The sequence below is a fragment of the Pipistrellus hanaki genome (genome assembly GCF_964339955.1).
Source record: "Pipistrellus hanaki genome assembly, chromosome: 16".
In the NCBI taxonomy this organism is placed as follows: Eukaryota; Metazoa; Chordata; class Mammalia; order Chiroptera; family Vespertilionidae; genus Pipistrellus; species Pipistrellus hanaki.
The window spans coordinates 41,487,321-41,512,840 of NC_140518.1; the positions used below are offsets into that span (position 1 = coordinate 41,487,321).

At 43.6% G+C, this 25,520-nt stretch overlaps 1 protein-coding gene across 1 annotated transcript in view; it reads left to right on the forward strand.

Moving 5' to 3' along the window:
* Positions 1-7,489: 7,489 nt before the first annotated feature.
* Positions 7,490-25,520, forward strand: part of DNAH9 (dynein axonemal heavy chain 9) — a gene marked incomplete at its 5' end in the record, with an annotated part of 292,809 nt that continues 274,778 nt past the window's right edge. The window contains 5 exons of the mRNA XM_084863896.1: positions 7,490-7,906; positions 14,605-14,801; positions 19,869-20,027; positions 21,102-21,232; positions 24,022-24,233. Coding sequence (XP_084720022.1) covers positions 7,490-7,906; positions 14,605-14,801; positions 19,869-20,027; positions 21,102-21,232; positions 24,022-24,233 — 1,116 coding nt within the window. The remainder of the gene's footprint in view (positions 7,907-14,604; positions 14,802-19,868; positions 20,028-21,101; positions 21,233-24,021; positions 24,234-25,520) is intronic.

Sequence of the window (25,520 nt, forward strand, 5' to 3'; positions counted from 1 at the left end):
TTGCTATTAATCTCTCCCTTAATGTCCTCCAGCAGTTTTTTTTTTGTTTTTTTTTTAATGTATTTGGGTGCTCCCATATTGGGTGCATATATATTTACCAGGGTTATTTTGTCTTGTTGGATTGTTCCCTTTAGTATTATGAAGGGGCCTTCATTATCTCTTGTTATGTCCTTCACTCTGAGATCTAATTTGTCAGATATAAGTATTGCTACCCCAGCTTTTCTTTTCATTTCCATTCGCCTGGAAAACCTTTTTCCATCCCTTCACCCTCAGTCTGTGTGCATTTTTTTTTTTTTTTCTGAAGTGGGTTTCTTGTAAAGAACAGATATATGGGTCTTGTTTTCTTATCCAATCCGTTACCCTATGTCTTTTGATTGGAGCATTTAGTCCATTTACATTTAAAGTTATTATTGATAGGTACTTATTTGATGCCATTTTTATTCTATACCCCTGTGTTCCTTCTTTGCTTTCTATTTCTTTAATTTTACAGTAGACACTTTAGCATTTCTTGCATTGTTGGTTTGGTGGAGATAAATTCCCTTAGTCTGTTTTTGTCTGTGAAGCTCCTGATTTCACCTTTAATTTTGATTGATAGCCTTGCTGGATACAGTATTATTGGATTCAGACCCTTCCTTTGCATGACTTTGTATATTTCATCCCATTCCCTCTGGCCTGATAAGTTTCTGTTGAGAAATCAGTTGCTAGTCTGATGGGGGTTCCTTTATATGTAACTTTCTGTCTCCCTCTGGCTGCTTTTAAAATTCTTTTTTTGTTGTTGGTGTTTGCCAGTTTAATTATAATGTACCTTGGGGTCGGTCTTCTAGGGTTCATTTTGCTTGGGACTCTGCGAACATCTTGGATTTCTGTGGGTTTTTTCTTCTCTATCTCAGGAAAGTTTTCTGTCATTATTTCTTGAAATACGTTTTCCATGTCTTCCTCAATTTCCTTTCCTTCTGGAACCCCTATTATTCTAATATTGTTTTGTTTTGTATTGTCCCAAAGTTCCCTTAGACTTTCCTCCTGCTTTTTAACTTTTTTCCCCAGAAGCTGTTCTAATTGGGTATTTTTTTCCATCTTGTATTCTAGCTCACTGATGCGGTCCTCTGCTTCCTCTAGTCTACTCTTGATGCTTTCTATTGAGTTCTTTACAGTAGCAATGTCACTTTTCATTTCTTCTTGGTTCTTCTTTATTTCCTCTTGGTTCTTACTTATATTGTCAAATTTGTCTTCCATTCTTTTTAGCCATCTTATGATCATTACTCTGAATCCTTGCTCTGGTAGGTTGCTTGCCTCTATCTCGTTTACTTCCTTTTCTGGTGAAGCCTGCTTTTCTTTCATATTCAGGCTGTTTCTTTGTCTCCCCATGATCTCTCATTTTAGGATGTCTGGTTGTGTAGTTCTCTCTCTCCTGCTTTTGATTTAAAGGCACAAAATACAACACAACCAGGTAAAACACTCAAGGTACTGAATAGAAATGTGTTTGCGATATTAATAACCACCAATAAAGGTGACTAGAACCCAGCTAACAAAAACATACAATCAAACAAAAAGAATAGGCAAATCAATCTTATATAAAAAAAGCATACAACTTCAGTATAGTTAATATTCAACATACAACTTCAAAGAGTTAGAGAGAAAGGCTGTTTTTTGTTTTGTTTTGTTTTTAGGACAGTGGCGAGGGAGGTGTGAATGGGCTTGGAGCAGCGGTTTGGAAAATAGATATATACAATTAGGGTGAAATTTTACGAGGGGGTAGACAGAAAGAATGGGGAAAATCTAGAGCAGGAAATGGTTAAGATAAACAGGGTACCAAAGGCAAAGGTTGGAAAGAGAGTGAAGGCATAAAGGTAGGGTTGAGATAGAATAAAGTGTTGGAGAAGGAAAGATAGATATAGACTGTAGAACAGTAATCCTGAAATATGAAAAAATATAAAATAAAATAAAAATAATAAAAATAAACAAAAGAAAATAAGATAAAAAAGGTAAAATAGTAGTAGTAATAATGTTGATTATGTATCCAATGTAATAATTACAAAGATAAAATCAAGTGAGGAAAAGAAGAAAATAGTTTCTGGAGTAAACGTTGCAAATAATGAAAACAAAAATAAGAAACAAAAATTTAAAATTTAAAAAAATAAAAAATAATTTTAAAAAATTAAATAAAATTTGCAGTAATGAAGGTCATTCGCTTCCTCTATTGATTCCGTCCTGATTTTTAAGCAGGTTTTGCTTTGTTTTTATTATACTAGAGTCAATTTGTGAATTATCCTCTGGGTGGCAGTGTTTCTAGGTTGACTTCCCAGGCTCTAAAGCAGAGGTTCCCAAACTTGTTTGTGCCGTAGAACCCTTGCCATGTTTTTCGGTTTTGGGTAGACCCCCTACTTACCTGATATTGATTTTTTTGTAAATTTCTAACTGTAGTGAAGTTTAGTGTTAAAAACTTGAAATAAAAACACATGTTAAGTTTTATACATTTATTTATTGAATTTAAATTAAAACTACTCAAAATAAAATTTTGTATCTGTTATATAAAATATATGTAACATAAAATTTAATAAAAAATAATGTACCTACTTTTCTCCGGCATTCTCAAACAAAATAACACTGATTCAGTATAATTTGTATGATAAACTACCAGTTTATATTTTTTTTAAATGTTTTCTCAGCACTTTCCTATTCAAGATTCAGGAAACGAATGAAAGTATTTTTCTCACATTCATATTTATAGAGTGACGAATTGAACAAGTCGGTGCAAGTTTGCGAAGCTTTGAGACAAAAACTGGCAAGAATGTTTACTGCGTGTATGCTTATAACAAGATGATACTGGTATATCATTATGTGCAGGTTTTTATCCTACAACTTACACAATTTTATAAACATATATAATAAATTTTTTACTTCATAGGTACTTTTATAAATAATTTATATGTTTTTATATTATAAGATAATATGATGTAAGTAAATAGGTACTATCAGTGTATGTTGAGATCCACTATCGTGGACCCCCATTTTCATTTCATGGACCCCCAAATTTTTTTTTTCCGCTGACGTAGACCCCTTGCAGTTTGTCATAGACCCCTGGGGGTCGATATAGACCACTTTGGGAATCACTGCTCTAAAGCCTCTCCAGCTTTTTTTTCCCCCTAGGGCACGATCTATGGAGGCCGGGAGGAGGCAAGTCCGAGTCAACTGCAATCTCCCGCAACTCTCCGATATCCCTCCGAGCCAGATCCAAATGTGTTGCTCTTTAGATATCTCCCGTTAGGAGCCCCGTACACTTTCACGGGTAATACCTGCCCAACAGCTGCAGCTTCTGCTTGTAATCACCACCCCAGTCCTCCAGTTTCCACGTGCTCTGTGCACGCCAGTCTTTGTCTTTGCCGCGAGTGCTCACCACCCTCTCTCGTGGCGAAATCTGACCTTTTTGCAGAGCGGTGGAGCACTCCTGTGAGCCCAAGTGTTCGCGCCGCCTGGGATCCGCGTTCTGGGGGTCACAGCTGCTTGGTGGTCGCTGCGGCTGTGGATATTCAGGCCTCTGACACGATCCTATCTTCCTCTCAAGATGGCGAGGTTTCCCCATCCAAGCCAGTAGGTAGCTCCGGGAAGGGACATAGCCCCGCGTGGGTGCTTCCCTGTGAGGGGTACCTCTGTCAGCGGCCCCCCAGCAGTTTCTTCTGGTGTTCGCTGTCTCCCAGCTTGCTGATAAACACTCACAGCACTAGACCTTCAGCTGCTCTCTCTTTCTGCTTCAGGACAGGGCTCAGAATCTGCCCATCTATTCTTCCGCCATTTTGTCTCCTCAACACTCCATATTCTTATGCATGTCTCCTGGATGGAGCCCTCATGCAGTCTAGACTCTCCTTCTATACATGAACGTAATGCATCTACTCTTTGTGTCCAAAGTCTTCATTTAGTGGCATCGAGATGGCTGCTGGGAGACTACTGTAACAAGCCTGCACATACTTTGAATTAAAACTTCATCATTGCTTTGAAATATTTGACATAGAAAGGTTGACTAATATTCAATACCCAGTAGTAGCTTCACAGAAATTTCAACATAATATTTGTCAAGAGAGAACAGGAAGAGCAATTAGATTCTATAAATATGTCAACTATTAATTTTTGAATGATTGTAAAAGGCTTCAAGTTTTGTATTACTTGCTTGTGTGAACAAATTTCTTGTCAATGATGACTCTCTCGAATTTAGAGAGACCATTATTAGAAAGTGTTGAACAGAAATTATGCATAGTCATTTCAAGCAAAAAATCTGATATAAAAATTGTTATGCTCAAGGAAGCAAGTTTGTTTCTAATTTTTGAAAAGGAAATTATTTCATTCAAACAATTACAAAACCTCAATACCTTCCTTAACACCTTTTGTAGTAAATAGCCAGCCTTTCAGATGGCACCCAATGATTCCTGTGTCCTTGTGTGCATACACTGGCATAGTTCCCTTTTACACTGAGTGGGGTGGACCACTATAATTAGTAGGATTATTGTGAAATTATTAGTGTGTGGCTTCCAAGGCTAGGTCATCAGAGAGACTGTGATTTCTGTCTGTCTCCTAATTCAGTTGATCTAGGGAAGACATCCATAGTGTTATTAGAACCCTCAAGCACCCAATGGAGAGCGCCACCTACCAAGAAACTAAAGCCCCTGCCCACAGCCAGCAGTGACTCACCAGCCATGTGAGTGCACCATCTTAGAAGTGGCTCCTCTAGTCCCAGGCAAGCCTTCAGATGATGTAGCCCCTGCTGGAATTTTGTCTGAAACATGATAAGAGATCCTGAACTAGAAGCACCATGCAAACTGCACCTAAATTTCTGACCCACTATAAACTATGCAAGATAATAAATGTTGATTGCTATTTTAAGTTGCTAACTTTGGGGATAATTGGTTACACAATAGATAATTAATATACTTTCTTACTTCATCTTTCAATCATAATTATACAGTACTAAAGGCCTGGCACATGAAAGTTCATGCACTGTAGGGGGGGGGGGGAAGAGGGTCCCTCAGCCCTGCCTGCCCCCTCTCACAGTCCAGGAGCCCTCAGGGGAGGGAGGCAACCAGCAATCAGGGGGAGGCGACACCCCTATCACACTTCTGCTGGTGCCGCTGCCAGCAGCACAAGACCTGGCCAGCCCTGGTTACCTGAGCCTCGAGTGGGGCTGGGCGGCTGAGCAGCAAACATCCAAGGCTTGCCTGCACCTCAGGCCGGCCCTGGGTGGCTGGGGGCTGAGACAACTAGGGGACTCTGGAGGCAGATGCCCTGGTGGGTCTGAGGGGATTGGGCACCACCATCTTGTGGCTGTGGGTGCTGCCATCTTTGAAGGCATGGCAGTCAATTAGCATATTCCCTCCTTATTGGCTGTGGGTGCCACCATCTTTGTGATGCCATGAGGGTCAATTAGCATATTCCCTCTTTATTAGATAGGATAAAGGCAATGCCAATTGTTTTAAATAATTCCCATATACTTGTTCTCTTTCCCCCCCCCCCCCCTGTCCCCCACTCCCCCCCACACACACTTCCCAATCTCTCCTAAAAAGGACATTAAGGTATGATGTTGGAAGACAAAAAGCAAAAGCTGGACTGCCAGTGTTCAGGAGCCTTCACTCACACAGACATTTTCAAGTAATCTTCACAGGTGCCTGTGTTTCTATTTTTATGTAAATTGGAGCAAAGGAACAAAGAGAATGAAGGGCAAAATAGGCCATGGTAGAGGTGGCAGAAAGTGTATTTGAAGGCTTTGCAGAAACTTAATGACGCTGAATTCACTCTATATACAAAACATGAGCAGGATTGACACATTTGGAGGCTCTGAGCATTAAAACGGCAATGGTGCCTGCCCAGGTGAAAAGTAAAATCTCTAGAAAAGTATATGTGTAAGAAGCCCCCGACATTTCTATTTTCCCCTGATTCTTTTTTTGGATAGGTTGATTATCAAAGCCATCTTAAAATTTGTGTTAGTGCCTTTGCTTTGTCCCATTACTCATAGCTGGTCTGCCTACTGTTTAATCTAGTAATGATAAAACTCTCTTTATAAAATAGGAATTCATTTTCTTTTAAATATATATATATATATATATATATCTTTATTGATTTCAGAGAGGAAGGGAGAGGAAAAGAGAGATAGAAACATCAGTGATGAGAGAATCATTGATTGGTTGCCTCCTGGATGTCCCCAATGGGGATCAGGCCGGCAACCCAGGCATGTGCCCTTGACCAGAATCGAACCTGGCACCCTCCAGTCCGCAGGCTGATGCTCTATCCACTGAGCCAAACCAGCCAGGGCAGGAATTCATTTTCTAATGTGGGTATTTTCATCATAATACTTCTGGTGCCTCAGTTATTATAAAATCCATCATTTTATCTTCTAGCTATTAGCTTTTCCTGAGGGGCTCTTGTTAGCTGAGCTGCCTTTGAAAAGTGCTTATTCTGTTACTCTTCCTTTGAATCCCATTATACATGTCCCTTTTACCCAGAAGTCTGCACTCTCTGATTGGAGACTAAAAGGGGTGGAAGGGCAGAGGGGAGCTTTTTTCAGACCTGCAGGCCTCAAGCTGGCTGGGTTGTCCCTTTCCTGGTCCCATTCACACCTTATCTGCATGTAAAGGGCTAAACTGTCTATATCCTGATAGAGAAAGACTCAGCAGGTGGCGAATGCTAATTTCTGAGGTCAGGAAAGGTGTTTCACAGTATCCCTTTTTGAAGACAAGACCCAGAAACCTGAGCAGGATGGAGAGGCTCTGAACATCCTACATATTTAAAGGTGCTTTGCTGAGAACTGATGGGGCCATATTCATGGAAATCAGTGATCTCAGAGTCTGAGTTCACATTTGTCAGGTTAAAACATGGACAAAGCGCGAAGCTAAGGATATATCAATTTTACAACTTATATTAACATGCTGATGCTGAGCTGTTCAATGTGATAGCTACTGATAGAAATTAAATTTAAATAAAATTAAAAATCCAGTTCCTCAGTAGTCCCAGTATATTTCAAATGTCCAATAGCCATACATACAAGCACTGTTCCAAAGAAATAAAAACTTCATTGAATTCCCTTACAACTTTTTTTTATTTTTATGATTTGACATTGTGTTAAAGTTTGAAATAGATTGGAGAGCAATAATATTTTCAGTGTCTGGAGACTTCTAAAGAATTTAATCTGACCTTAGCCAGCAGGATTTTTAACAGCATTTATATCCTTGATCTCCCCTCCACGCACCTCAACAATAAACCATTGACCAACACAATCACCCTGGAGCACCTACAATCCAAGAGACCAAACACTACATTGGAGCTTAGGCTGGTCTCTTAGCAACAGCGACGCGGCCCCGCCCCTTCGCCTGGACGTCCCTCTCCTACCTTATTAGACTGAAAGGGGCGGGGCCAGGAGCCAGGCGCCCAATAGGAGGGGAGCAGAGGCGGGAGTCCCGGCCGCGTCCCTGTCGCCAGGGAAACCGCCTCCAGCCTGAGTTAGCGCGGGATGCCGAGCGCCGCGGAACCGGCTTCGCTGCAGCCCGAGAACGCGGACCAGGAGCCCGGCGTGGACCCGTGGCTGCGCCTCCTGGGGGCCTGCGTGGCCCGGAGCCTGCGGCCGGCGGCCGGGGCCTGGGAGCGCTGCGCGGGCTCTGCCGAGGCGGAGCGGCTGCTCCAAGCCTTCCTGGGCCGCGATGCTGCCGAGGGGCCGTGGCCGCTGCTGGTGGTGCGGCCGGGGCCCGGGGGCCTGGCGCTATGGCCGAGGCTGGACGCGGGACCTGAGTCCGGCCCGCCCCGCGCCAAGGGGCTCTTTTTCCTGCGCACCGGGCCCGAGCCGCCGGGGCCCTGCAGCCTCCGCGGCGCGGTGCTCTGCGGGGACGTGCCCGCCGCGCCTCTGGAGCACCTGGCCGCGCTGCTCTCCGAGGTGAGGGTGGTGGTGACCCTGCGCGGGCCTGGGAGGGGGCGGGGCGGAGGGCCTGTGGGCGGAGCCTGGCCGGCGGGGCGGGGCCCTGGAGGACCTGGACTCCTGCAGAGTTTGAATCTGGAAAGTGGGATGGATGGGGGTGAGGTTGGGTGGGAACTCAGACCAGGAGTGTCACCTGAGAGGCGAGCTGGGGAAGTCAGGAGGGCCAGGTCAGAGGGAGACTGAGAGGACCACCACCAGGTGCTGTCCTGGGAAGGGTTCAAGCCAAGGCTAGAGGCATCAGAGTGAAGAGTTTCTGGGCCTGGCCTCCTTTTCAGGTTTGTCCATGTGTTAGCACAACAGAATTTCCTCCCTTTTTAAAGGCTGAATAATATTCCATTTTATGTATATGTTGCATTTTCTTTATCAATTCTTCTAGGCATGGGCATTTAGGTTTCTTTTACCTCTTGGCTATTGTGGATAATGCTGCAATTTAAGATAATTTTTAAAGCTGCAGTTTTGTGTATAGTAAGCTATCATTTCTGATTTTAAAAAAAAGAGAGAAAAGAAGAAAGGAGAGAGGAGATCTAGAATAGAGGAAGTAGAAGGGAGATAAGGAGGGGGAAATAGGGAGATAGGGAAGGAAGGATAGCAGGAAGGAAGGACACTCATTAAGAGTAATCCACCTGGGGAACCGGGTGGCTGAGGTACCGGAGTAGGTAGAAGACTTACTTTCCACTGTAAAAGCTTTTGTCCTTTTAAAATCTACACCATGTAAATGTGTTATTCTTGGAAAACTGTAAATAAAAATTATTTTTAAAATACCTCCAGGCATTTCAATTCTCAGGCCATTCAACCACTCTTCTCCCACCTTCTTTTATGCACCTTGAAATTGATCCTGAGCCACCTCAGACCTCTGCTCACCCCCATCCCTGAAGCCCTGTCCTTCTCCCCCCTACTCTCCTCTCTACCTGCGGATCCCCTCGTCCTCCACCTCTCCACTCTGCTTCACTAAACCAAAAGGTCCCGCCTGGCTGACAGTCTCCCATGCTGTGTGGGGGATAGATGAGGGTGGGGGTAGTTGGGGGGGGTACATGAGGAGTGATGTTGATCAGAGGATAAAATCCTTCCCCCAGTCATTTTACTCCCTGCTGCCAGCTTATCTATCCTAGAGCTCTGAAACTGGGGTGCTGTTTTGAAGGTCTGTGTTTTGTAGAGAGAGCATGGGACTTGCAGTATGACAGACCTGGGTTCAAATGCTGGCTCTGTCACAAGCAAAATTGAAACAGACTCATAGATGCAGAGAACAAACTGATGGTTGCCAGAGGAGGAGGGGGATGGGGTAGAAAGTGAAGGGGTGGTGAAGTACAAATTGGTGGTCACAAAGTAGCATAGGATGTATGTAAAGTACAGCATAAGAAATAGAGTCAATAATATTATAATAACTATAGTGGTGCCAGGTGGGTACTATAAATATGGGTGGGGGTCGCTTTATATATGATTGTCTAACAGCTATGCTTTACACCTGAAACTCATCCAAAACTATATTGAATATAAACTATAATTGAAAAATAATATTTTATTAAAAAAAGAAAAGGGTACTAAGGTAAAAATAGGATGAATAGTATTGGGGAAATGTTACAATAATATGTTCTATTATCCAGATAAATGCTTTTTCTCTTAATATAATTTTCTGTTTTGGGTGTTTCAACCTAGAGGGATATAACAAAATAGAAGGAACAAACATAAAAAAAATGCTGATACAATAAAAACAAAACACAACTCCTGATTCTATCAGATTCATCAGTGTGATGTGAGCAGGTTAGCTCATCTCTGTCAGGGTCAAACTACCTTGCAGGGTTGTTATGAAACATAGAAATAAAATATTAGGACCCCGGGAACAGTGTGATCCATACAGGCTGGGAATTATTGGCGCTCTGCATCTCTCTTGAAAGCTTCCTCACTTTTCTGACCGATCCTTGCCACCTTGCTCTGTCCAAACCCAGTTCTCATGGGGGTACTGAGTTGTACTCCCCCCTCAGCCCTCTGCTCTGAGCCTAGAGGTGGGCTGTGTGTTCTTTCCCTTGCTGCTTCCAGACTCACTTGGAAAGCTTCCAGTTTGGATCTCTTGCCATCCCAAGATGAAGCCACCCACTGTCCTCATTGCTGCATCATATAACGATGGCACTGCCCTCACTCCTTCAGGATTGGGCTCCCAGTTCCCTGTGACTCTGGGAGCCAAGGTTACTCCTGTGTTAACATGTGGCTATTTCAACAGACACATGAATGATCCTTTCAATAACCTGGCCTTGAATTTTCTCATCCAGGGATCTTATCCCTGCCCTGCCTTCACCATCTCTTCCCAAGACCTCGCATTACCAATAACCATCCCCTCTCTGACCATTGCCCCCATCTTTTCAGCTCACTCCTACCTATTTCCCACTACTACAGGCCCATGACCTTCCAGCACCTCCAACCCATTGATCCTGCACCTTCCCACTGCTCTCACCCACACCCGTGGTCTTTGCCCCTGACCCACCTTGAGTGCTGGACTCCATCGTTCTTATCATTCTCTTGCATGAGCTCCCGACCGGCCTGTGCCTCGCCTTGTTGCACTGGTTTGGCAAAATGACAATCCTGATGAAATCAACTCCACCTACTCCACCCCAGCACCCAAGAAGCTGAATGGGGCCTGTGTGAAACCAGCAGTATCCACTTTAAACTCAGGACCCAGAACCTCTAGTAGACATTTATGCTCCCCAGCAGACACCCCACACGTCTATTCCAATTCCTTTCTTGCTCTTCTAATCACTATTACATACTTTCTTTTTCCTCCCCTCAAATTTCCAAAAGCTCTTCTCTCAACCTCATTCTGTGATGCTCTTGATTCTTTCTTGGTTTGAACAAATGGAAGCAATAAAATAAAATTTCCACAAACACTTATCTACCTCCTATGCCAATATCTGTATTCATATACTCTACTTCCGTTGCTGTAGATGGGCTGTCTGCTGTCAGCCTTTGCCAACCTTAAAACTAAAACTGCCACTTGTGCTCTGAGCACCATCCACTCTCTTCTTGAGGAGGTAGCACCAACAATTCTCCCGTCTCCTGTATTCTTCCCCCCCCCCCCCTCCACTAGATAATTCTCATCAAACAAAATCCTCATTCCTCCCACCAACTACCTTCCCATTTCTGTGATCCCCTACATAGCAGATTGTCTAGAATATGAGTGTTCTTATAGTGTCCCATTTGTTTCCTGTTTTATCTCATACTCATTTATCAGGCTTTACCCTCATACTGCTAAGGAGAGAAAGTAAAGAACTTGTCAAGCTCACCATGTCCTCCACTAGACTAGATTATATGGGCGTTTATCAGTCCTTTTCCTGCTTTACCTGTGAACGGGATTTGGCCCAGCTCATGATGACCCTCTCCTGCTGGAAGAACTTTCTTCACTTGCTTTGGGACCCTCCACCTCTGGTTTCCTTCTGTCTCAGTGGCCATTTCTTCTCAATTTCCACTGAAGATGACCCCCTCTCCCTTCAACTCTAAAATTGAAGATCTCTAGGGCTCATTCCTTGGGCCTTTTTTCTTCTCAATTCCTTTGGAGATACTCATTCAATTTTAGAGTTTTATAAACTATCTGTATCTGCCACCTCCCAAATGTGTTACCTCTAGCCTTTTTTGCTCCTCTGAACTCCTAACTACTATATATAACTACTATTCAGTGTCTCCAGTGAGAAGTCCAGTAGATATATAAAATTCTAATGTGTCCAAGCACACATTCCCGAACTTCCCCTGACAACTTACACCACCCTTATTCTCCCCCACATGGGTTAATGGCGGCTCCATTCCTCCTGTTGCTCAAATTCCAAGCCTTGAAGTCATCCGCACTGTTCTCTCCCTCTTCCGGTCCCACAAAGAATTCATTAAGAAATCACATAGGTTGAGCTTTCAAAATGTGTATAGAATCAGAGCACGTCTTACTATTCTTCCCCCTCCCCCCAATGTCAAGCCACTGTCTTCTGTATTGTAGGAATAACTTGCTGATCTCTTTTTCCACTTTTGCCCCCTAGAGTCTAAGTTCAATACAGCAGCGGAAGTGATACTACTGAAAAAATATCATGTCACTCCTTTGTTCAAAACCCTTCAACGATTTCCATTTCTCTGAGAGTAAAAATCAAAATTCTATAGGCAGGGCTGCATGTAACTTGACTCTCCCCCCACCCCACCCCCCTCACTCTTCTTACCTTGTTCCAGCTTCTAGCTACTTGATCCAGGCATACTCTCACCTTAGGGCTTTTGCATTCTCTGTTCCTTCCAACCACACTATACTTGCCCCAAGAATATACATAGCACTTGACTCCCCAGTCTTTGGTTCAGATGTTATCTTCTCAATGATCCCTGAACCAATCTCTCCATTTGCAATTGCAACCCCTCCATCCCACATCCCTGATCCTCCCTTCCTGCTCCCCACAACCCCTGTGCAGAACTTATTGTGACTTCTTCACTAGAATATAAACTTTGTGAAGTCAGTCATCTTTTCATGCTTTGTTCACTGGTATACCTTCCTAGCACCTAAAACAGTACTAACACATAGTAGATGCTCCATAAATATTCATTGAGTGAGTGGGTTGCTTTTAATTTCATAGAAAGCTCACATTCATTATCTTCCTATCACTCAAAGCCATCCAAAGTTCAACCCAAACCCATCTACCACTTTTTCTTGAGACAGAAATACATTCAGTTTTTCTATGAACATCTGTATGCCAAATCCAAGGGGGGATTGTGTGTACATAAAGATCAAATAAGATACAGTACCTGCCTTTGAGATCTTAGGAAAATTCTTGTTTATACTTTCTCCCCTCTCTTATTTATCCTTTCTTCCCCTAGGTCCAAAGAATCCTTTCTCAACATGAATGTGAGAAGAGCTCATTTTGTGACATTTTATTCCTTGGAACTCTGTGTTCACCTGTGATTATAACTTCTCAGTTCAATGATTACTTCCAGACAGACCAGACAAGGATCATCCTCTTGGATTTCACATGTTAGACCCATATATTCTATTTTATGGCCACACAGACTTATTGGTCATATAGGGAGAAACCCAACCAATCATAAGTCCATGTTTCCTCTTCATTATTTACTTAACAGTTCTTATTCACATTCCTGGATTTTATTTTTCTTTATAGCATTCCCTTTCCATTAGAATGAGCATTTGACTGACAGAGTTTCCTAGTGAGTTATATTAATGACAACTTCTTAAGTTGCTAGTAATAGAAAACTCCATTTAAACTAATTCAAAAAGTTCAAGAGCAGGAGCTCAAATGATGTCACAGGCCTTGGTCTTTCTCCTTCTGTAAACTCCCTCTTCTCCAGATTGACCCTGTCCAAAGGCTCCACATGGTAGCATGATGGCCACTCATAGAAAAGAGAATGATTCTCTTCTTCCAAAGTTCAGATAGGAGACTCGGCCTGACTCTCATTGGTTCAGATTTACTTACAATCTTCGCCTCTGGGTCTGCAGATGGGCACCAAAATAAGAGGAACTGCCCTACTGGTTTGGCTCAGTGGATAGAGCATCGGCCTATGGACACAAGGGTCCCAGGTTTGATTCTATTCAAGGGCATGTAACTTGGTTGCGGGCACATACCCAATAGGGAGTGTGCAGGAGGCAGCTGATCGATGTTTCTAACTCTATCCCTCTCCCTTCCTCTCTGTGAAAAATCAATAAAATATATTTTTTTTTTAAAAAGAGAAACTATTTTGAGGTGTCCAAAACTATTTTGGGGTGTTCACCCTACAGACAACTTCAGGATGCTCAACTTTGCTTTACCTTTTAAGATGCCACCTCACCCATCAGAGTCAGATGGTCATCTTCACCTGAGTTTGTCCTATGCTTTGCCTCTGGCCTTTGTGACTTTTTCAGTCACCACCCATTCACCCCATTGATTAGGTAGAGACTCCTGCCCTAGGGTTAGGGGACAGGTCAAATGAGACTGACAGCAGTTTATCAGTCACCTACCCTTCCAGCCCACAGGAGGAGGATACCATGCCACCCAGGGCCACAGGGGGGGTTGCCCTTAGGAACAGAGTGAACAGCCAGGGGCTGTGGAAGGCAAGCTTTGTGCTATCAAGAGTGTGTGGTTCCCACTGGTTCTGCTGGGAGGATGCAATTGGCTTGTTTGAATAACTCCGATGGCTGGCAGAGACCTGAAGCCCTGGTCCCCTTGGTGAGGAGGACTGTTTGACAGGTAGGCCTATATAGTACTAAATAGGAAAAGAAAGTTGGGATATAGGCTGTTTGAGGCTCTCCTTGATTGTATCAGGTGTCAAGACAGTTTTTATTTTTTTAATTTTTTTAAAAACATATATTTTATTGATTTTGTACAGATAGGAAGGGAGAGAGATAGAGAGCCAGAAACATCGATGAGAGAGAGTCATTAATCAGCTGCCTCTTGCACACCCGCTACTGGGGATATGCCCTCAACCAAGGTACATGCCCTTGACCGGAATCGAACCCGGGACCTTTCAGTCCCCAAGTCGACGCTCTATCCATTGAGCCAAACCGGTTTTGGCAAGACAGTTAGTTCTTAATATTAGGCCTTACGGCCCAGTGGCTGCAAAAGTGTGTATAGTTTTTTTAGGCCTTTCTCAGAATAGTCTTTCAGGCCTCGGAAGTAGAATGCCTGCCTTTCTTTCTCTGTGCACCTCTGTTGCAGGTCGTTATCCCCATCTTGGCCAATGGGAAGAACCACCTGGACTGGCCCCCTGTGGTACGTCAAGACGTCCAGTGGCATGCCCACAGCCTCCAGTGTGACCTCATGGTTCTCCTTGAGCAAGTGAGGGGGAAAACTTTGCTGTCTCTTCCCGCAGGCTCAGAAAACATGGAGTTTGTGGATTCTGAGAGTGAGACTGTGTAAGTGCCACCAGCCTGGGCATATGGGCCTCAGATACAGGAGATGCTGGATTATCTGAATGATTTCTTTACGACTTTTCTGTTCCCGACTCTGCACAGCTCCTTATTCTGCTGTTTGCCAACATCCTCGGACTGAGTGTTTTGTGCTGATTACTGCCCTCGCCCCAGTCCCTCAGCCTTAAGTCTTTTAAAGCTATCGCAGCATCATGGCCCTTTTCCATCCAGAATCATTTCAGGGCTGAGAGCAGCCACAGAGATGTCAGTATTTTTTTTTTTAATTTCTTTATTGATTAAGGTATCACATATTTGTCCTCAACCCCCCATTCCAACCCCCCTCCCCACTCATGTCCCCACCGCCCTATTGTACTCAACCACTGGTTAGGCTCATATGTATGCATATAAGTCCTTTGGTTGATCTCTCCCTTTTAGAGATGTTAGTATTTTGCTTATCGGGACAGTGTCTCATCATTGGCAAGGGCTCAGGTCCTGCCTGGGAGAGAGCCACGCACTTCCCAGCATTCACCCAGCACATGACATCATAGAACTAACTCAGCCCCTCCTCCCCCGGCAGCCGGAGACTTTCCTCAGGTTGGGGGGATGTTTTCCAAAAGAAAAAAAATCTGGCTTTGTTAGAATGTGGAGTCCATGCCTCCTGTGCCTGAATGGCATCAGAACTCCAGCCTCGTCCCCTTTAAGGAGTCATAGCTGCCATTTTCATTTATCCTGTGTACCATTCCAGCTGCAAGCTTTCTTTGCTTCTGTCCCATGGGGATTTTCCTTTTTCTTTCAAGCCAGGCTATGGATCTAAATGATATATTTTGTTATATTCTACCCAGGATTTGTTGGTGGTTTATTTAGTGGGGGAGGAGGGGTCAGCAGTGGGGGGGTGGGGGGGGCGGCACTCCTAACAAGGTGGAGGGAATTACTCAAACACAGATGAGAATTTCATTTGCTGGTTCACTAAAATAAAAATACCTATGGCAATTTCATTATTTCATTTTAAGCCATTGTTGGTAGTAGAAAGAAAGTCATCTTTTTGATGTTTTGGATTCTAATATTAAAATGTTTTGTTGGTTCACCACAGCAACATGGATGGACAGATGGACAACCATGAGGAGTCCACCATGTCTGTCAGTGCCTGACATAAAATGGCAATGGCTATGAAGCAAGGTCCGTAGAACTTAGTGCAAAGCTCTGGATCCTAGCTTTTCAAACAGGCTCTGCCACCTATGGGCCAGACCACTTGGAAGCAATCTTTCAATCTCTCCCAGCCTCAGTTCTCTCATTTGTAGATGACCTCAGCACCTCCTCATACTCAGAGTTCTTGAGAGATGGCAGCTCTAAAGTTCTTAGGTCAGTGCAAAGCACAGAATAGTGGTGCTTAATAAGAGGTAGCTACTATGACCACACAAGAGAGACCTGAGATTGAGGATTGGCCAGGAATCAAAATGCAAGGCCTGCTGATATCCACAATTAGTAGACATGCACCTTTCAGGAGGATCTGGGGGAAGGGGGTTATAATAAAAGCTGAAGTGGGCAACTTCTAAGTTGGATGACCTCCATCAAAGAAGATGGGCAAATTCCCAAATGCCAACTGGCCACAGGTGCCTGAGACTAATGTGTTTGTGGCAATAGGCACCTTCCTGCATGAGCTCAGATGGCCCTAAGGCCAGAGTTTCCCAATGTCATTGTTGTGTATTTAGGGTCCATGGTTTGATCTGAAGAATAAGCAATGCAAGAGGTGGCAATGTACTTTATAATGAGTTTTTGATATTGGAAGTAATTTGCTACATAAACAATTTGAAGCAATTTCCCAGTTAACTTGAAAACTTATTGTAGTTTAATAAAAATATTCCATCTTCACAATAAAAAATACAAATTACCATTTCCTGTTCCTTTTATATTCTAATATAACATCCAGTGTATGTATATATAATCATTACTGAGATTATCTCTCTTCCTTCAAACTTGATAATGTTCTAAAAGAATGGGTCATATTTCAGGAAGATGAGTATCTTCCCCCTTTAATACCTTCTGTAATCACTTGTGATTATCAGAGCTCAGCAAATATGATTTTGATTAAACTAAGTGAAGGTCGTTTTCTGAGATGAAAATGTGAATGATATACTCCCTTTCTTTGTCATTTGGGTCTTGAGTTCTTGGCATGAACAGTTTTCACTTAAGACTTAGTGAGATAAAAGCCATATATGACAAACCCATAGCCAGCATCATGTCCAATGGACAAAAATTAAAACCATTTCCCCTAAGAACAGGAAGAAGACAGGGATACCCCCTCTCACCACTCCTGTTCAATGTAGTACTGGAAGTACTAGCCATTGTGATCAGACAAGAAGAAGAAAAACAGGCATCCAAATTGGAAAAGAAGTAAAACTGTCCTTATTTGCAGATGACATGATACTGTACATAGAAAACCCTAAAGACTCCATCAAAAAATTATTAGACTTAATAAATGAATTCAGCAATGTAGCAGGATACCAAATTAATGCCAAGAAATCTAAGTCATTTCTTTACACCAATAATGAACTTACAGAAAGAGAGATTAAAAAGCAATCCCATTTATCATTGCACACACACAAAAAAATAAGATATCTAGGAATAAACCTAACTAAGGAGGTAAAAAATCTATATGCAAAAAACTACAAGACACTGAAAAAAGAGATAGAGGAAGGCGCCGTAAACAGATGGAAGAATATAGCGTGTTCATGGATTGGTAGAATCAACATCTTCAAAATGTCCATACTACCCAAAGCAATCTATAGATTCAATGCAATCCCCATTAAAATACCAATGACACATTTCACAGACTTAGAATGAACTTTCCAAAAATTCATCTATCGATAGAATAAAAAGACCCCAAATATCTGCAGCATTTCTGAAAAAGAACAACAAAGTAGGTGGGAATCTCAAAACCATGTATCAAGCTGTATTACAAAGCCACTGTTCTTAAAATAGCCTAGCACTGGCACAAGAACAGACATATAAATCAATGGCATAGAACAGAGAACCCAGAAATGGACCCAAATCACTATGCCCAATTAATACTTGACAAAGGAGGCATTAACACACAATGGAGTCAAGACAGTCTCTTCAGTAAATGGTGTTGGGGAAATTGGACAGATAAATGCAAAAAAAGAAAAAAGAAAGAAAGAAAGAAAGAAAGAAATTAGATCAACTGATACCATACACAAAAATAAACTCAAAATGGATAAAGGACTTAAACATAAGACAGGAAATCATAAAAATACTAGAGGAATCCAGAGGCAGTGAAATCTCAGACATATGCTGAAGCAATTTCTTCATTGGTATTGCTCCTAGGGCAATGGAAACTAAAGAGAAAATAAACAAATGGGACTATATCAAAATAAAAAGTGCACAGCAAAGGAAATCATTAACAAAACAACAAGAAAGTCCACTGCATGGGAGAACATATTTTCCAATGTTGTCACTGATAAGGGTTTAATCTCCAACATTTACAGGGAACTCATACAATTTAACAAAAGGAAGATAAACAATCCTAAATAGACACTTTTCGAAGGCAGACAGAAGGAAGGCCAAGAGACATTTGAAAACATGCTCAAAGTCACTAATTATCCGAGAGATACAAATCAAAAAGACAATGCGGTACCATCAGAATGGCAATCATCAACAAACAAATGTTGGAGAGGATGCAAAGAAAAAGGAAGCCTCGTGCACTGCTGGTGGGAATGCAGACTGGCACAGCCACTGTGGAGAACAGTATGATGTTTCCTCAGAAAACTAAAAATGGAACTCCCATTTAACCCTGTGATCCCATTTCTAGGAATATATACCAAGAAGCTAGAAACACCTATCAGAAAGGATATATGCATCCCTATGTTCATAGCAGCACAATTCACCATAGCTAAGATTTGGAAACAACCTAAATGTCCATCAGCAGATGAGTGGATTAAAAAACTGTGGTACATCTACACAATGGAATACTATGCTGAGGTAAAAAAGAAGGAATTCTTACCATTTGCAACAGCATGGATGGAACTGGACAGCATTATGCTAAGTGAAAAAAGCCAGTCAGAGAAAGATAAATATCACATGATTTCACTCATTTATGGAATATAATGAACAACATAAACTCATGAATAAATCAGATCCAGAGACAGAGAAGCATCGATCAGACTGTCAAACCTCATAGGGAAGGTAGGGGAGGGTGGGGGTAGGGGAGAGAGATCAATCAAAGGAATTGTATGCAAGCATATAAACCTAACCAATGGACACAGACAACAGGGGGGTGAAGGCATGAGTGGGGTGGGGAGGTTGGAGGATAATAGGGGGATGGTGACACATATGTATTACCTTAATCAATAAAGAAATTAAAAAAAAAGACTTAGTGAGAAGGCAAACCAAAATATATTTTTTATTTTAATGCTTTCTAAAGTACTCCTGTTTGGTTATTGAAAAGATATATAAGGTAGATTGCTTGGAAATCCCATGCTTTGCTGGGAAAGTGAGGACAAAGTGAAGTTAATTTTGGTGTTCAGATGACTGATGGCTTGCCTTGTGGAGGAGGAAGTAACCTATTTCCTCTTGATGAGGAGGTCAGAACTAAGACTAAAATGAGGACATCACAGGGAGGTAGATGTGTTCAGTGTCGAGACCCACTTTCTCCCAGTGAGGACTGATCACTGAGGAATGCACTGTTTGCTTGCCAAGTTGGGAGGCTGCTGAAATTAGAGGTATTCAAGCCAGGGTTGTGTGGTCCACTGTATTTCTGTATTGACAGAATTCAAAATTCTTCAACTAGTCTTGGGAGTGCTGGTGGATCTTGTCTTGAATAATTGTGTATGCATGCATGCATAAGCCTTTTGTCTGGGGAGAGGATGTGTGCTCCTAATTGAGTACCCATCAATCTATTGTCCAACAAAAGATAAGAATGCCTGGACTAGATGGAATTCCCCACCAGTTTTTTTTGTTGTTGTTGTTTGTTTGTTTGTTTTAATTTGGCATTGTGGTTGCAGGCCACCTAGCCTTGTTATTTCCGACGTTTCAGGAGGCTTGTTGTGCCTTTCACAGCTTGGATTCCATGGATAAGTCCGTCATCTATGCCATTGAGTCTGCAGTGATCCAGTGGAGTCGCCAGGTGCAGGTGGTCCTCAACAAGGACTCTTCCCAGCCACTCTTCCAAGGAGAAAACCCCACCCCCTGGGTGGAGTTGGAGTTCTGGAAGAGCAGGTAGGCACACGCTCAAACCGTGGTGAGTAGGTAGACATCTTACAGAGGATGCTGCCTGGGAGAGCCAGACATGGAGTGTGGTCCCACCTCCAGGTGTTTCTCATCTCCCCTGGAGCAGACAGCTCCGTGTGCTTGGGGTCATGCAGTTTTTCTGTGCTCTGGGAGATGTGCCCTGTCCTTAGGGTTCAGTAGTCGCCCCTTCTTTTATGGGCTGCAGTCACTATACCTTCTGACATGTCTTCAAAGGCTTTTTCAACTGCATATAAACTTAACTCTCTTTTATATGTATTTTTACTTGTGTACTCCTTTATGTACACAAACTTTTTGTAAGAATCTGCAGAAAAAGAGGGGTTGTGACAGTTGGCTGCAGAATAGCCTCTCGTAGGTCCCAGCCAGTCGTTAGCAGGCCCAGAAAGCCCATCGTCCGCTGTGTGCCAGCCCCACAGAGTCCCCGAAAGACCCAATGATTGCTCCTGCTGATTTCCGCTCTACCTTCCCATTTCCTTGTTCCCATTCATCATCGTGCTGAGTAATCTTTTACTCAAAAAGAGACAGATGTTTGAAGCAGATGTCCCTGCCCCCCTCTTGAGTGGGCAGTGTCCATATCACATGACCAGGTATGGTGCCCTGTTGGTGCCACCATGCTGAGATGTTCCATGCTCTGGCCGGTTTCTGTTGGCAGGAATGGTTTCTGACCATTCTGCTGACCCACTGCAGGCCCTTCTCCAGCAGCTTCACTCTGACTTGCGTTCCGCGCCCCCCTCTCCCCCGCCCTCACCCTAAACCCCACTGCAAGAGCTGATGACCTCCAGCTGCCAAGCTTTGGAGCTATCAGATGTTCACAGCAGGTTCCCCTGCTGTTGCCTCGTTGAGCTGCCCCTTTGAACCATGTTCCCTGCTCAGGCTTTTGCCCTCACTGTCCTGGGAACAGATGCCGTGGAGGCGTGGGCAAGAGCCAGCCTCGGTGGGAGCGCCCTGAGCAGGGCTGCTCTCTGTCTGTCTCGGGGTGGGTCATCCCAGGGGGACTGAGTTTCCCAACGCTCACCTGGACTCCCCTCCTCCACGGCGTTGCAGGTCTGAGGACCTGGAATACATTTACAATCAACTAAGAACGATGAAGGTGAGGAGCATGGTGGGGCTCCTGGACAAGCTTCAGAGCAGCTACTTCCCAGCCTTCCAAGCCATGCGCAGAGATGTCACCGCAGGTGAGGTGCAGCAAGTATTTGCATAAAAGCGTTTACCTTGAATTCTTTATTTAGTGCCGAACTATCTTCTCTCTCAGATTTCAGCAGCTTCAAGTCCTTACGACCCTCAGCCTGACACGACCTAGCGTGACACGGCCAGTTCTAGAAGCAGGAAAGCGGACCTGTGTTGTTTGCATTTCCACCACTCTGTGAGCTAGGGAACAACACCTAACCCCCTGGGCTTTAGTGCATGCCGTGATATAGTGCACACACCTCCCGCCCACTGCCTCGGGCTGCCGTGATGGAGTAGAGATGGAAGTGTTTTGCTGACTATGCCACACGGTACAATGCATGTTGTTCTCTCTCAACCCTGGGGTTCAGGCCCCTTCGCCCTGGCCCCTAGAGAAGGCTTTATGCCACTGCTGGCTCCATTCTGCTTTTTCCATTCCTACTGTCAGAGGGACTGTAATTTCCTGGCCATCTGAGCACCAGGCAAGATTGCCCCTTATTGAAATTGCAGAGCCAGCAAAGTCTATAATTAGAAGCAGGTAAATTTTTTTCTGGGCTCCCTCTCCCCTCACCAGGGCACTTTGCTTCTTTCCTTCCTCTTCCCAGACCTCCTCCCACCTCTTCAGTCTTGGAGGTCAGAATGTGCTTTAAAAGGTATTCGCAGTTTCATGTGATTTGCGCTTAATCCCAGCTGTGATTTTCAAACATTTTTTTTTTCTCTACCAGCACTCTTTCTTTAAAGACAATTTTCTTCCTAAGTCCAAAACATAGAGCTAATTAAGGCCTATGTGTTCCATTAACGTGGGGAGTGTCCTGTGTCCGTAGCGAAGTGTGGAACCCTCATCCCACTTTCTTCTCCTCAGGATGTGGGCTTTGAAAACCGGTCAGCCCCAGGAAGGAAAGTTCCAGTGTTGGAGTTTCTGACATGTTCCCTATAGCAGAGAAGAACTGGCATAGGTAGCTAGTCTTTGAGGTCCCTCTGTACCCTAAAATGTTACCCCAGAGTCTGCCCTGCAGCACATAGAGCTGCCTGGGAACAGGTACCTCTTCAGTTTATTGCTTCACTGCGAGATTTTGTGTCCCAGAGGAATCAGTAGTTGTCCCCAATTTAAGTTCAATACAAATGACTCAGGTATCCCCCAAAAGGGGCTTGTGTGCCACTGTTGGTATGAGCAGTTATTGTGGGAGATAGATGGACAGGCACCTATAAAAAATATGTTAAGGGTAACTGTTCTTGGTGATAGCAGTTTTCCATCTATGTTGGCGATTTGAAGTTTTCATTTTATATGATTTTTTTAAGGTTAAAATGGGAATCAATTCAGAAAGCATTTGAGTAAATACTATAGGTCATACGCAGACATGACAAATATCCTAAGGGAGATATGCAAATGACTAATTTGGACTCTGAAATCAAACAACGTACAGTAAAGTTATATTTATGAGTTGGTTATTTTGAGCTCCAAATATATCTTTCACATTAATAGATTAATAGACTATGATCATTCACATTAGTCTTTGTTATGAAAGATTTGGTTCCCCATGTCAGCTTCAAAAAGTTATTTGTAGTAGAGTATATAATGGCAAAGAAAAGAAATTGGGGGGAAATGCAGTTATAGTAAACACTGCCATAAAAATAAAAATCATTGAAATATACAACTCAATTTGGATGATGGAAGGAAAGAACTTTTGGTTAGAGGACTTAGGAGGAGACATGCTCAGAAATTTTGGTGGATCTCTGAATAATAAAACTATTTTAGAGGCATCTGATGTGCATTATTCCTATTAGTCAGAGGGGAGGAAATGCAATATTTCTGAATCGGTGGGGATGGATCAGAAAAGAGTGGTAAATAAAGAAGGAGGGCAAAAGAATGTAGAAAAATGTGTGGGAACAAGGTTGTCTGAAGTGGAATTGAGTGGACAATGGAGGACCTTAGAAAACTGGAAGCAACAGTATGATGGAGGGGAAAGAACAAGAGCAATATAGACTAATAGGGAGTTCTCATCAGCCTTCTCTCTGCTCTCTTGGTTTAGGACAGTGGTCGGCAAACTCATTAGTCAACAGAGCCAAATACCCTGTTTCCCCGAAAATAAGACAGTGTCTTATATTAATTTTTGCTCCCAAAGATGCGCTAGGTCTTATTTTCAGGGGTTGTCTTATTTTTCCATGAAGAAGAATAGGGTACACATTGATTGTTAAATGAAAATAAAGGAAATTTATTGCCTGTATACGGTACGGTAGTACTGTAGTTCTCAACACAAACCAGACAAACTGTGAATCCTACAGTATCAAGAATTTACTCATTTATTCAATGACAATCATCTTCTGAAACATCATCATAACAATCCAATTCCTGAATTTCCTGGTGAATTTCTTGTGACTCCATTTCTTTCAGAATCAGTGGGCCAAATCTCTCATGTTTAGCCTAGGGGGGGCCTTATTTTCGAGGGGATGCCTTATATTTCACTCAGAAGGAAACCTGTAAGTAGATCTTGTTTTCGGAGGATGTCTTATTTTCGGGGAAACACGGTATCAACAGTACAACAATTGAAATTTCTTTTAAGAGCCAAATTTTTAAACTTAAACTATATATGTTGGTACATTGTTATTAACTTAATTAGGGTACTCCTAAGCTGGCCTTTGCTACAAACTCAAGGGACCAAAGAGCCGCATGTGGCTCGCGAGCCGCAGTTTGCCGACCACTGGTTTAGGAAGTTCAGATCCTTCTCTTCCCAGGCACCAGGACTCCAACGTGGTGGCTCTGAACTCCATGCGGGGAGAGTGACTCTCTCATTTCTTCCAGCTCTGATGGAGGCGAAGGACATCCACACGCACCTGCTGCCGCTCCGCCGCCACCTGGAAGCCCTCGAGGCCGTGGAGTTCCCGGAGCTGAAGCCTCGGCTGCGGCCCCTGCTGCACGTGGTCTGTCTGATCTGGGCCTCCTGCAAGTCCTACTGCTCCCCGGGCCGGCTCACCGTGCTGCTCCAGGAGATCTGCAACCTTCTCATCCAGCAGGTCGGTCCTCCGGGTCCCCGCTGACTCCCCGGCGGCTGGGTGGCATGGAGTCGCAGGAGAGGAAAGGGGCATTTTCCAGGGCAGGGGAGCAATTATGATCCACAGGGTTCCCTCTCCAGTTATGCTACTAACCACAAGCTGGCAACACCGACGTTTTCAGTAGAGCTGCAACACCGTCTTCCTTTACCTCTGCCCAAAGCTGAAGGGCAAGGGTGGTGAACTTCAATCCCCTGATGATCTGTGCTCACAGACTGGTATTTATTTTACTTTATCTTTTAAAATACTCGTTTTTATTGATTCCAGAGAGGAAAGGAGAGGAGAGGAAGAGAGAGAGATATAGAAACATCAATGATGAGAGAGAATCATTGATCAGCTACCTCCTGCATGCCCTCTACTGGGGATCCAGCCCACAACCCAGGCACGTGTCCTTGACCAGAATCAAACCTGGGATCCTTCAGTCCCCAGGCCAGCGCTCTATCTACTGAGCCACACCAGCTAGGGCCAGACTGGTTTTAAGTCAGCAGTGAAGCCCAACAGTTAGGAATGCCATCTCTGGTGTCGGGCATCTCTTTGCCAACCCCTGTGTCACCACTTGTTCTCGGTGTGCACCTGGCCACGTTGATTGTCTGCTCTGAGTCTCACCTTCCTCTTTGTGCAGCGGTAACAAGAGGACCATCTCAAAGAGTAGCCGATGACTATGAGGCTCTGATGGGAGCATGCGTGGCTTACGGCTAAGAACTCAGTGTCTGTGAGCTTCAGAGAAGCAACTTCTAAGATCACAAACCTGGTGCTTCTCCTTTCTAGGGACCCTTATAGCATCAACCAGGGCAGCCTAAGCCACGAGGAGTGTGCCAGTGGCTAGAGCGGGAAGCCTTGGGATGTGTGGATGATCTTCCCTCAGAATTGGCTTCATTTCCCTCTAAGGAGCTGTGACCCTGAGGAAACAAGGAATGCTTTTAAAGAGGAGCTAATAATAACTAACATCTATGAGGCACATTGCAAGTTTCAAACTGCTGTGACCTTTATGATCCTGGTCATTTTCAGATGAACTCTGTGAGGTAGGCATGGAGAGCCCCATTAAATAATAATAATAACTGTTATTAAGATGTGGGCTAAAGCTCCAGGAACTTAATTAAGTCACCAAAGGTCACCCGGCCAAAGTCAGGTAGCTTGACCCCTAAAACCAGCACTTCTCCATTACTCCATGTTTGTCAGCCAGGACTCTTTTGTTTGAAAGTGTAAGGAAAGTCCACCAAAAGGGGTAATTTATTGGCTCATGTATCTCGA